General features: G+C 43.0%; 1 protein-coding gene across 1 annotated transcript; it reads left to right on the forward strand.

Moving 5' to 3' along the window:
- The first annotated feature begins 6,065 nt into the window (after positions 1-6,065).
- On the forward strand, positions 6,066-13,681 carry LOC109883172 (SH3 domain-binding glutamic acid-rich-like protein 3). The gene is made up of 3 exons (XM_031836739.1): positions 6,066-6,268; positions 8,235-8,402; positions 11,976-13,681. The coding sequence occupies exons 1-3, from the start codon at positions 6,224-6,226 to the stop codon at positions 12,036-12,038; spliced, it is 276 nt and encodes a 91-aa protein (XP_031692599.1). The 5' UTR covers positions 6,066-6,223; the 3' UTR covers positions 12,039-13,681.
- The last annotated feature ends 224 nt before the right edge of the window (positions 13,682-13,905 follow it).

Consider the following 13,905-nt stretch of genomic DNA (forward strand, 5'->3'; position numbering starts at 1 on the left):
AGTTTATGATTGGCTCATTCATCCCCTACCTCCTCTCCCCTGTAACTATTCCCCAGGTCGTTGCTGTAAATGAGAACGTGTTCTCAGTCAACTTACCTGGTAAAATAAGGGTTAAAATATAAGTAATCTTTGAACATTCACTAAAATGCCTCCTCTCAGGTTTAGTGCTGACACTCACAGGCACTTCTGTTATCAGTCCAGCTAATCAACACCACTCCTGTTATCACCCATTAAACCACTGTTTCCCATCTCTCTGCACCATGTCCTTACAGAACACCAACAAGCTCCCATCTCTCTGCACCATGTCCTTACAGAACACCAACAAGCTCCCATCTATCTGCACCATGTCCAACACCAACACACTCCCATCTCTCTGTACCATGTCCAACACCAAAAAGCTCCCATCTCTCTGTACCATGTCCTTACAGAACACCAACAAGCTCCCATCTCTCTGCACCATGTCCAACACCAACAAGCTCCCATCTCTCTGCACCATGTCCTTACAGAACACCAACGAGCTCCCATCTCTCTGCACCATGTCCAACACCAACAAGCTCCCATCTCTCTGCACCATGTCCAACACCAACAAGCTCCCATCTCTCTGCACCATGTCCAACACCAACAAGCTCCCATCTCTCTGCACCATGTCCAACACCAACAAGCTCCCATCTCTCTGCACCATGTCCAACACCAACAAGCTCCCATCTCTCTGCACCATGTCCTTACAGAACACCAAAAAGCTTCCATCTCCCAGCTCCCACCATCTCTGACCCAGTCACAGCACAGCCGTGTTGAAACCGCCGCCACACTGAGTAAAGTTTGATTGGTTGTTAATCAACTAGCGCTAGCCACAGCTTTCAGCCTCTCCTTCACTTCAGTTCATTTGTATGGCAAATAGGGACTTCGCAATTAATTGCAATTCATCTGATCACTCTTCATAACATTCTGGAGTGCAAATTGCCATCATACAAACTGAGGCAGCAGACTTTATGAAAATTTATATTTGTGTCATTCTCAAAACTTTTGGCCACGACTGTATGTTCAGGGAATCCTAAATTTGAACTATCTTTCTGGAATATCTCGTTGTTTGAATACATATTTATTTGGCGTAGGCTACGGACAAACAGTAATACCCTGATGAAGACAGTTTGGCTGTCGAAACGTTGGTAATTACATTTTTGCGTTTCTTTTTCTTCTACGGACAAACAGTAGTCTGTGTGAGTTCTGGTTCATCAACCGTTACGTTTGACTACTCGATCCCTTGTTGCGGACATTCTCTTACTTATGATCTATCGAGGTCATTACAATACGATTCATTGAACATATTTGAAAGTACACAGTTTAAAAAAAACGTTTTTTTCCCTCTCCATTATTTAAAATGTGTGGACCAATGTTTTGTATTTAATTTAATCGAGGTCCGCCAGGCATAGCCAATGCTAAGATTCATTAGAATGTTTTTATTGCATAGAATCTATGATTGTAACATTCATATTCTCGTGTTTCTTCAGAATGCTGAACTTTGAGTGTAAGTATGTACAGGGCCTTCAGAAAGTATTCATACCCCTTGATTTATTCCACATTTTGTTGTTACAGCCTGAATTCAAAAATGGATTCAATGGTTTGTTTTTTTCTCAAACATCTAGACACAATACCCCATAATGACATTACAATACCCCATAATAACATTACAATACCCCATAATAACATTACAATACCCCATAATGACATCACAATACCCCATAATGACATTACAATACCCCATAATAACATTACAATACCCCATAATGACATTACAATACCCCATAATAACATTACAATACCCCATAATGACATTACAATACCCCATAATGACATTACAATACCCCATAATGACATTACAATACCCCATAATGACATCACAATACCCCATAATAACATTACAATACCCCATAATGACATCACAATACCCCATAATGACATCACAATACCCCATAATGACATTACAATACCCCATAATAACATTACAATACCCCATAATGACATTACAATACCCCATAATAACATTACAATACCCCATAATGACATTACAATACCCCATAATGACATTACAATACCCCATAATGACATCACAATACCCCATAATGACATCACAATACCCCATAATAACATTACAATACCCCATAATGACATCACAATACCCCATAATGACATCACAATACCCCATAATGACATTACAATACCCCATAATAACATTACAATACCCCATAATGACATTACAATACCCCATAATAACATTACAATACCCCATAATGACATTACAATACCCCATAATGACATTACAATACCCCATAATGACATTACAATACCCCATAATGACATCACAATACCCCATAATGACATTACAATACCCCATAATGACATTACAATACCCCATAATGACATCACAATACCTCATAATGACATCACAATACCCCATAATGACATTACAATACCCCATAATGACATTACAATACCCCATAATGACATCACAGTACCCCATAATGACATTACAATACCCCATAATGACATTACAATACCCCATAATGACATTACAATACCCCATAATGACAAAGTGAAAACATGTTTTTAGAAATGTTAGCAAATGTATTGAAAATTAATTACAGAAATATCTTGTTTACATAAGTATTCACACCCCTGAGTCAATAGATGTTAGAATCAACTTTGGTAGCGATTAAAGCTGTGAGTCTATCTGGGTACGTCTCTAAGAGCTGTGAGTCTATCTGGGTACGTCTCTAAGAGCTGTGAGTCTATCTGGGTATGTCTCTAAGAGCTGTGAGTCTATCTGGGTACGTCTCTAAGAGCTGTGAGTCTATCTGGGTACGTCTCAAAGAGCTGTGAGTCTATCTGGGTACGTCTCTAAGAGCTGTGAGTCTATCTGGGTACGTCTCTAAGAGCTGTGAGTCTATCTGGGTAAGTCTCTAAGAGCTGTGAGTCTATCTGGGTACGTCTCTAAGAGCTGTGAGTCTATCTGGGTACGTCTCTAAGAGCTGTGAGTCTATCTGGGTACGTCTCTAAGAGCTGTGAGTCTATCTGGGTACGTCTCTAAGAGCTGTGAGTCTATCTGGGTACGTCTCTAAGAGCTGTGAGTCTATCTGGGTACGTTTCTAAGAGCTGTGAGTCTATCTGGGTACGTCTCTAAGAGCTGTGAGTCTATCTGGGTACGTCTCTAAGAGCTGTGAGTCTACCTGGGTAAGTCTCTAAGAGCTGTGAGTCTATCTGGGTACGTCTCTAAGAGCTGTGAGTCTATCTGGGTACGTCTCTAAGAGCTGTGAGTCTATCTGGGTACGTCTCTAAGAGCTGTGAGTCTACCTGGGTACGTCTCTAAGAGCTGTGAGTCTATCTGGGTACGTCTCTAAGAGCTGTGAGTCTATCTGGGTACGTCTCTAAGAGCTGTGAGTCTATCTGGGTACGTCTCTAAGAGCTGTGAGTCTATCTGGGTACGTCTCTAAGAGCTGTGAGTCTATCTGGGTACGTCTCTAAGAGCTGTGAGTCTATCTGGGTACGTCTCTAAGAGCTGTGAGTCTATCTGGGTACGTCTCTAAGAGCTGTGAGTCTATCTGGGTACGTCTCTAAGAGCTGTGAGTCTATCTGGGTACGTCTCTAAGAGCTGTGAGTCTATCTGGGTACGTCTCTAAGAGCTGTGAGTCTACCTGGGTACGTCTCTAAGAGCTGTGAGTCTATCTGGGTACGTCTCTAAGAGCTGTGTGTCTTCCTTAGTACGTCTCTAAGAGCTGTGAGTCTAGCTGGGTACGTCTCTAAGAGCTGTGTGTCTTCCTTAGTACGTCTCTAAGAGCTGTGAGTCTATCTGGGTACGTCGATAAAGAGATTTCCACATCTGGATTGTACAATATCTGCACATTATTATTTTCTAAATTCTTCAAGCTCTGGCAAATTGGTTGTTGATCATTACTAAACAGCCACGTTCTGGTCTTGCCATAGATTTACAAGAAGATTTAGGTCAAAACTGTAACCCGGCAACTCAGGAACATTCACTGTGTTCTTGGTAAGCAACTCCAGTGTAGATTTGGCCTTGTGATTTAGGTTATTGTCCTGCTGAAAGGTGAATTAATCTCCCAGTGTCTGGTGTAAAGCAGACTGAACCAGGTTTTCCTCTAGGATTTTTCCTGTGCTTAGCTCCATTCCGTTTATGTTGTATCCTGAAAAACTCCCCAGTCCTTAACGATTACAAGCATACCCATAACATGATGCAACCACCACTATGCTTAAAAATATGAAGAGTGGTACTCAGTAATGTGTTGTATTTGCCCCAAACATAACACTTTGTATTAAGTACAAAAAAAATGAATTGCTTTGCCAAATCTTTAGCAGTTTTACTTTAGTGCCTTGTTGCAAACAGGATGCATGTTTTGGAATATTTTTGTTCTGTACAGGCTTCCTTCTTTTCACTCTGTCATTTAGGTTAGTATTGTGGAGTAACTACAATGTTGTTGGTCCATCCTCAGTTTTCTCCTATCACAGCCATTAAACTCGGTAACTATTTTAAAGTCACCATTGGCCTCATGATGAAATCCCTGAGTGGTTTCCTTCCTCTCTGGCAACTGTGTTAGGAAGGACGCCTGTATCTTTGTAGTGACTGGGTGTATTGGTACACCATCCGAAGTGTAATTAATAACTTCACCAGGCTCATGCTTTTTTACTCATCTACCAATGGGTGCCCTTCTTTGTGAGGCATTGGAAAACCTCCTGTAACGGCTGTTGGAAGGAGTGGAGGACCAAGGTGCAGTGTGGTACTTGTTCATCTTTATTATTGGAACTGAACACTGATTAACAAAAATAACAAACAGAATGAACAAAACAGTTCTGTCTAGTGCAGAAAGACACAAAACAGAAAACAACTACCCAAAAAAACCCAGTGGGATAAAGCTACCTAAATATGGTTCTCAATCAGAGACAACGATAGACAGCCGCCTCTGATTGAGAACCACACCCGGCCAAACGATAAATAAATGGAAAACATAGAAAATGAACATAGAATGCCCACCCTAGTCACACCCTGGCCTAACCAAAATAGAGAATAAAAGCCTCGCTATGGCCAGAACATAGAATACCCACCCTAGTCACACCCTGGCCTAACCAAAATAGAGAATAAAAGCCTCGCTATGGCCAGGGCGTGACACCTCCCTTATCTTTGTGGTTGAATGTTCGGTACAGAGATGAAGTATTCATTAAACAAATCACGTTAAACACTATTATTTCACACAGAGTGAGTCCATGCAACTTATTACTTGACTTGTTAAGAAAATATTTCCTCCTGAACTTATTTAAGTTTGCCATAACATGGTGCTTGAATACTTATTGACGCAAGACATTTCAGCTTTTCATTTGGAAATTCATTTGTACAAATTTGTAAAAACATAATGTCACATTTGACATCATGGTGTATTGTGGGTAGTGACAAAACATCTCAATGTAATTCAGGCTGTAACAACAAAATGTGGACAAAAGCCAAAGGGTTTTTCTGAAGGCTGTATATATCTACTGTATACAGCGTCTGCATCTCTTCAGACCTAAGACATATATCTACTGTATACAGCGTCTGCATCTCTTCAGACCTAAGACATATATCTACTGTATACAGCGTCTGCATCTCTTCAGACCTAAGACATATATCTACTGTATACAGCGTCTGCATCTCTTCAGACCTAAGACAAAACATTCTCTGAGGTGCTCACTGGCATCTCTCTCTCTCTCTCTCTCTCTCTCTCTCTCTCTCTCTTTGTGTGTGTGTGTCTGTGTGTGATGCGTGTGTGTCTATCTATGTGTGTGTGTGTGTGTGTGTGTCTGTCTATGTGTGACTATCTATGTGTCTGTCTATGTGTGTCTATCTATGTGTCTGTCTATGTGTGTCTGTCTATGTGTGTGATGCGTCTGTCTGTCTGTCTGTCTGTCTGTCTCTGTGTGATGCGTGTGTGTGCTTGGGTCTGTGTTTGTGTAATGTGTGTGTGTGTGTGTGTGTGTGTGACAATAGCAAGGAATAGACATAACAGGAGTGGTCGGCAGCCAGGGGGTGTGGCCAACAGGTAAGCCATGTTTAAACCTGTTCACCTTGTCTGCTGCAACACCTTGAAGCAGTCTACACTCCACACACACTCTCCACTGAATCACAAACTTAACTGGATCATATTATATTCATATTTTGTAGCAGTACATATCATCAGGCATCATGTCTATCGTGGTGTATTTCAGCAGCGTCAGCGGATCCAGAGAGGTATGTGTTCTCACCTGTCATATTCATTTACCTGGCTGCATCCACCTCACCACTCTGCCTCTTTAATTTACCTGGCTGCATCCACCTCACCACTCTACCTCTTTACCTGAGGGATATAAAGAAGAAGTCGAAATGAACATCAATTGTACCTTTCTTGGACTAACACTTGTACTTCTCTTACTAGCTCAGACTTACTACCTCTGGCTTACTTAGCTCTGACTTTCTAGCTCTGACTTACTAGCTCTGGCTTACTAGCTCTGGCTTACTTATCTCTGACTTACTAGCTCTGGCTTACTAGCTCTGGCTTACTTATCTCTGACTTACTAGCTCTGACTTACTAGCTCTGGCTTACTTATCTCTGGTTTACTAGCTCTGACTTACTAGCTCTGACTTACTTAGCTCTGGCTTACTAGCTCTGGCTTACTTAGCTCTGACTTACTTAGCTCTGGCTTACCAGCTCTGGCTTACTTAGCTCTGACTTACTTAGCTCTGGCTTACTAGCTCTGACTTACTAGCTCTGGTTTACTAGCTCTGGCTTACTTAGCTCTGACTTACTAGCTCTGGCTTACTAGCTCTGACTTACCAGCTCTGACTTACCAGCTCTGACTTACCAGCTCTGGCTTACCAGCTCTGGCTTACTAGCTCTGGTTTACTAGCTCTGGTTTACTAGCTCTGGTTTACTAGCTCTGGTTTACTAGCTCTGGTTTACTTAGTTCTGGCTTACTTAGCTCTGGCTTACTAGCTCTGACTTACCAGCTCTGGCTTACCAGCTCTGACTTACTTAGCTCTGACTTAATTAGCTCTGGCTTACTAGCTCTGGCTTACTAGCTCTGACTTACAAGCTCTGACTTAGCTGCTTTATCGACGAGAGTTGTGTACTGACTATGAGTTGTGGTTGTCTTACCTAGCTAGCTTAAGATGAATGACAGGAAGCCACTCTGGGCAAGAGAATCTGATAAATAACTAAAATGTAAACGTTTTCCTGGCTGCATCTACCACGCCACTCCCGACTCGGCCTGCCTCTGTCACGCTATCTATCAGGCGTGCTGATTTAGAATCAGTTGTGCTTTTTCACAACGCAATGAATTAGATTACATGGACAGATCCTAGATCAGAACTCGTAATCTGAGATACCGTCACACCGTCCCTGAGCTCCACTATGAATGTGGTGGAGCGCTTACTGTCTCATATAGTAAACTACGACCTCTGTAATCATTATAATATTAAGTTATATAGTAAACTACGACCTCTGTAATCATTCTAATATTAAGTTATATAGTAAACTACGACCTCTGTAATCATTCTAATATTAAGTTATATAGTAAACTACGACCTCTGTAATCATTCTAATATTAAGTTATATAGTAAACTACGACCTCTGTAATCATTATAATATTAAGTTATATAGTAAACTACGACCTCTGTAATCATTATAATATTAAGTTATATAGTAAACTACGACCTCTGTAATCATTATAATATTAAGTTATATAGTAAACTACGACCTCTGTAATCATTCTAATATTAAGTTATATAGTAAACTACGACCTCTGTAATCATTCTAATATTAAGTTATATGGTAAACTACGACCTCTGTAATCATTATAATATTAAGTTATATAGTAAACTACGACCTCTGTAATCATTATAATATTAAGTTATATAGTAAACTACGACCTCTGTAATCATTATAATATTAAGTTATATGGTAAACTACGACCTCTGTAATCATTGTAATATTAAGTTATTCTGTACCGCTACAATATAGATTTTTTTTTTTTTTACAATATCCTTCTCTAGGCGATTCTGATTCACCCCTATGGGTCCTGGTCAACAGTAGTGCGCTTTATAGGGATGAGGGTGTCATTTGGGAAGCAGACAGTGTTATAAATAAATGATACATATGACAAAATATTATAAGTATCACCACTGTTCTATATTATTTCTACTGTTCCCATCCCGTCAGCTAAAGCAACAGCAGAGCCAGATCTTCTCCTTCCTGGACTCTAAGAAGATCAAGTACCAGGCAGTGGACATCACCCAGGGGTCAGAGATCAAAGAGGAGATGAGGAAGAAGACGGGAAACCCCGCCGCTCTGCCACCACAGGTCTTCAACAAGGATGTCTACTGCGGGGTGAGTCTAGAAGACCGCTAGCACAAGGCTGAATTCTAAATGGCCCCGTTTCCAATATAGTCCACTACAGGGAGCCTATTGTGTATGTGTGGGCCCTGGTCAATAGCACCAAGTAAGGAGTAGGTACACATTTGGGGAGCAGTTCAAGCTTCTCTGGTCCTGTAGAGCTACTGGTTCTGTAGAGCTACTGGTTCTGTAGAGCTACTGGTCCTGTAGAGCTACTGGTCCTGTAGAGCTACTGGTCCTGTAGAGCTACTGGTTCTGTAGAGCTACTGGTTCTGTAGAGCTACTGGTCCTGTAGAGCTACTGGTCCTGTAGAGATACTGGTCCTGTAGAGCTACTGGTTCTGTAGAGATACTGGTTCTGTAGAGATACTGGTTCTGTAGAGCTACTGGTTCTGTAGAGCTACTGGTCCTGTAGAGCTACTGGTCCTGTAGAGCTACTGGTTCAGGAGAGCTACTGGTTCTGTAGAGCTACTGGTTCAGGAGAGATACTGGTTCTGTAGAGCTACTGGTTCTGTAGAGCTACTGGTTGTGCAAGATTTTGTTCCACCCGAATACAGAAACACCATTTTCAAAGTAATTAACTCATCAGGGTCTTCTGTGTTGACCTTGAACCATTTCAATCAGGTGTATAAGTGTCATACTGGTACAAAAGCCTAAACCTGCAGTGTGACATCCTGCTGGCTGACTGGTTGAACCTATTCCCTATGTAGTGCACTACGTTTGACTAGAGCTACTGACTAGACTACTGACTAGACTGCTGACTAGAACTACTGACTAGAGCTACAGACTGGACTGCTGACTGGACTGCTGACTGGACTGCTGACTAGAACTGCTGACTAGAACTGCTGACTAGACTACTGACTAGACTACTGACTAGACTACTGACTAGACTGCTGACTAGAGCTACTGACTAGAGCTACTGACTAGAGCTACTGACTAGAGCTACTGACTAGAGCTACTGACTAGAGCTACTGACTAGAGCTACTGACTAGACTGCTGACTAGAGATACTGACAATGACTACTGACTAGAGATACTGACACTGACTAGACTAATGACTAGACTACTGACTAGACTACTGACACTGACTAGAGATCCATCCTGACTAGAGATCCTGACTAGAGATCCTGACTAGAGATCCTGACTAGAGCCACTGACCAGACTACTGACCAGACTACTGACCAGACTACTGACCAGACTACTGACCAGAGATACTGACTAGAGATACTGACTAGAGCCACTGACTAGAGCCACTGACTAGAGCCACTGACTAGAGCCACTGACCAGACTACTGACCAGACTACTGACCAGACTACTGACCAGAGATACTGACTAGACTACTGACTAGAGATACTGACTAGACTACTGACTAGACTACTGACTAGAGCTACTGACCAGACTACTGACCAGACTACTGACTAGAGATACTGACTAGAGATACTGACTAGAGATACTGACTAGAGATACTGACTAGAGATACTGACTAGAGATACTGACTAGACTACTGACTAGAGATACTGACTAGAGATACTGACCAGAGATACTGACCAGAGATACTGACTAGACTACTGACTAGAGATACTGACCAGAGATACTGACCAGACTACTGACCAGAGATACTGACTAGACTACTGACTAGAGATACTGACCAGACTACTGACTAGAGATACTGACTAGACTACTCTGGTTATAAGGAGCCATTTGGAATACAGCCTGGGTGTGGACCAAAATCTAATCATTACTCAGGCTGCACAACGCCCACAGCTTTAAGTCAACACACACACACACACACACACACACACACACACACACACACACACACACACACACACCAGTAATTCTCGTTCAGGCAGCATTGGAATTCCACCACAGCAGGGTGTGGCACGGCCACTTGAAAACCTTCATGTAACCACGGTACGGCAAACATCCTTCCTATTGGGGTGGACTTCCTGGTCACTGGCGTACCCTCACACACCAGCAGCCCCCGCAAGAAGAAATGAACCTCTGATTGTAGGCCAATACTGTTCCATGTTGTTGTTGGGGGTTTATCGTAGCTGGTCCTGTCTGTCTGTGATGCTGTTATTGTGTTTAAAGCGTTGTGTTTGTTCATGTGTCCAAATCCCATTTCCATCTATTTGCATCAGTATTACTCAGAATCAGTGAAACACACTGCATCCACAAACACAGCTCTCACGCTCCCCCTCCCTATCCAATTGATGTTTTTCTCCTCTCCCTCCTCTCATCACTCTCTCTGCCCTCTCTCCCTCTCATCTCTCATTGCTCTCTCTGCCTTCTCCCCCCCATCTCTCATCACTCTCTCTGCCCTCTCCCCCCCCCCATCTCTCATCACTCTCTCTGCCCTCTCTTCCCCCCCATCTCTCATCACTCTCTCTGCCCTCTCTCTGCCCTCTCCCCCCCATCTCTCATCACTCTCTCTGCCCTCTCTTCCCCCCCATCTCTCATTGCTCTCTCTGCCCTCTCTTCCCCCCCATCTCTCATTGCTCTCTCTGCCCTCTCTTCCCCCCCATCTCTCATTGCTCTCTCTGCCCTCTCTTCCCCCCCCATCTCTCATTGCTCTCTCTGCCCTCTCTTCCCCCCCATCTCTCATTGCTCTCTCTGCCCTCTCTTCCCCCCCATCTCTCATTGCTCTCTCTGCCCTCTCTTCCCCCCCCATCTCTCATTGCTCTCTCTGCCCTCTCTTCCCCCCCATCTCTCATTGCTCTCTCTGCCCTCTCTTCCCCCCCCATCTCTCATTGCTCTCTCTGCCCTCTCTTCCCCCCCATCTCTCATTGCTCTCTCTGCCCTCTCTTCCCCCCCCATCTCTCATTGCTCTCTCTGCCCTCTCTTCCCCCCCATCTCTCATTGCTCTCTCTGCCCTCTCTTCCCCCCCCCATCTCTCATTGCTCTCTCGGCCCTCTCTTCCCCCCCCATCTCTCATTGCTCTCTCTGGCCCTCTCTTCCCCCCCCCATCTCTCATTGCTCTCTCTGCCCTCTCTTCGCCCCCCATCTCTCATTGCTCTCTCTGCCCTCTATTCCCCCCCATCTCTCATTGCTCTCTCTGCCTCTCTTCCCCCCCATCTCTCATTGCTCTCTCGCCCTCTCTTCCCCCATGCCATTCTCATTGCTCTCTCTGCCCTCTCTTCCCCCCCATCTCTCATTGCTCTCTCTGCCCTCTCTTTCCCCCCCCATCTCTCATTGCTCTCCTCTGCCCTCTCTTCCCCCCCCATCTCTCATTGCTCTCTGCTGCCCTCTCTTCCCCCCCCATCTCTCATTGCTCTCTCTGCCCTCTCTCCCCCCCATCTCTCATTGCTCCTCTCTGGCCCTCTCTTCCCCCCCCATCTCTCATTGCTCTCTCTGCCCTCTCTTCCCCCCCCATCTCTCATTGCTCTCTCTGCCCTCTCTTCCCCCCCCATCTCTCATTGCTCTCTCTGCCCTCTCTTCCCCCCCATCTCTCATTGCTCTCTCTTCCCCCCCATCTCTCATTGCTCTCTCTTCCCCCCCATCTCTCATTGCTCTCTCTTCCCCCCATCTCTCATTGCTCTCTCTCCCTCATCTCTCTCGCTCTGCAGGACTTCTCTGTGTTTTATGAGGCGGTGGAGACTGGAAAAGCAGAGGCCTTCTTTAAGCTGTAACAGACAGAGGAAGATCACCTGCCAGAAGACTCTCCCCTCCACTTCAGAAAGTATTCACACCCCATTACTTATTCCCCATTGTGTTGTGTTACAGCCTGAATTCAAATGGATTGAAAATGTTTGCAAATTTATTGAAAATGAAATACAGAAATATCTCATTTACATAGGTATTCACACCCCTGAGTCAATACATGTTAGAATCACCTTAGGCAGTGAGTACAGCTCTGAGTCTCCCTGGATGTCTCTAAGAGCTTTGAGTCTCCTGGATGTCTCTAAGAGCTTTGAGTCTCCCTGGATGTCTCTAAGAGCTTTGAGTCTCCCTGGATGTCTCTAAGAGCTTTGAGTCTCCCTGGATGTCTCTAAGAGCTTTGAGTCTCCCTGGATGTCTCTAAGAGCTTTGAGTCTCCCTGGATGTCTCTTAAGAACTTTGCTCACCTGGATTATACAACATCTGCACACTATTCTGTTTTAAATTCTTCATGCTAGTCAAGTTTTCTAGACAGCCATTTCCAAGTCTTGCCATAGATTTTCAAGCTAATTTAAGTCAAAACTGTAACTAGGCCACTCAGGAATATTCAGTGTAGTCTTGGTAAGCAACTACAGTGTAGATTTGGCCTTGTGTTTTAGGTTATTGTCCTGCTGAAAAGGTGAATTCATCTCCCAGTGTCGGTTGGAAAGTATACTGAACCAGGTTTTCCTCTTGGATTTTGCCTGTGCTTAGCTCTGCTTAGTTTCTTTGATCCTAAAAAACTCTCTAGTCCTTGCTGATGACAAGCATACCCATAACATGATGCAGCCACCACCATGCTTGAAAATATGAAGAGTGGTACTCAGTGATGTGTTGTGTTGAATTTGCTCCAAACATAACACTTTGTATTCAGGACATAAAGTGAATGTCTTTGCCAAATGTTTTGCAGTTTTACTTTAGTGCCTTGTTGCAAACAGGAAGCGTGTTTTGGAATATTTGTATTCTGTACAGGCTTCCTTCTTTCACTCTGTCATTTAGGTTAGTATTGTGGAGTAACTACAATGTTGTTGATCCATCCTCAGTTTTCTCCTATAACAGCCATTAAACTCTGTAACTGTTTTAAAGTCACCATTGGCCTCATGGTGAAATCCCTGAGTGGTTTCCTTCCTCTCCGGCAACTGTGTTAGGAAGGACACCTTTATCTTTGTAGTGACTGGGTGTATTGATACACCATCCAAAGTGTAATTAATAACTTCACCATGCTCGAGGAATATTCAATGTCTGCATTTTTAAACACTATCATTGCACACAGAGCGAGTACATGCAACTTCTGAGACTTGTTAAGCAAATATTTACTCCGGAATTTATTTAGGCTCGCCATAACAATGGGATTGAATACGTGACTCATTTCAGCTTTTCATTTTTATTGATTTGTATAAACATGTTAAAAAAATAAACATAATTCTACTTTAAAATGGGCCATTGTGTGTAAGCCAGGGACACATCTCACAAGTTAAGGGGTGTGAAGGCTTTCTGAATGTAAAACCATTGTCTTGTTAAGGGGTGTGAAGGCTTTCTGAATGTAAAACCATTGTCTTGTTAAGGGGTGTGAAGGCTTTCTGAATGTAAAACCATTGTCTTGTTTAGCAAAATACAAGTTTTCATATATTTGTTATTGTGTTGTTTATCATTGTTATTATGTTATTTGTAGTAGTCCTCATGTAAGTCAAATCTCTTAACATAATAATACAGATCAGCAGGAATCATAATTACACACACACACAACAACAACAACAAATTCTGAACCTACACGTCCATGCATAACTGACCAAATGATGAAATACATTGCATTGTCATTTTGAAGTGTGGGAGAGGCAAAAACATTTTTTTTAATCTATC

Source organism: Oncorhynchus kisutch, linkage group LG12 (genome assembly GCF_002021735.2).
Source record: "Oncorhynchus kisutch isolate 150728-3 linkage group LG12, Okis_V2, whole genome shotgun sequence".
In the NCBI taxonomy this organism is placed as follows: domain Eukaryota; kingdom Metazoa; phylum Chordata; class Actinopteri; order Salmoniformes; family Salmonidae; genus Oncorhynchus; species Oncorhynchus kisutch.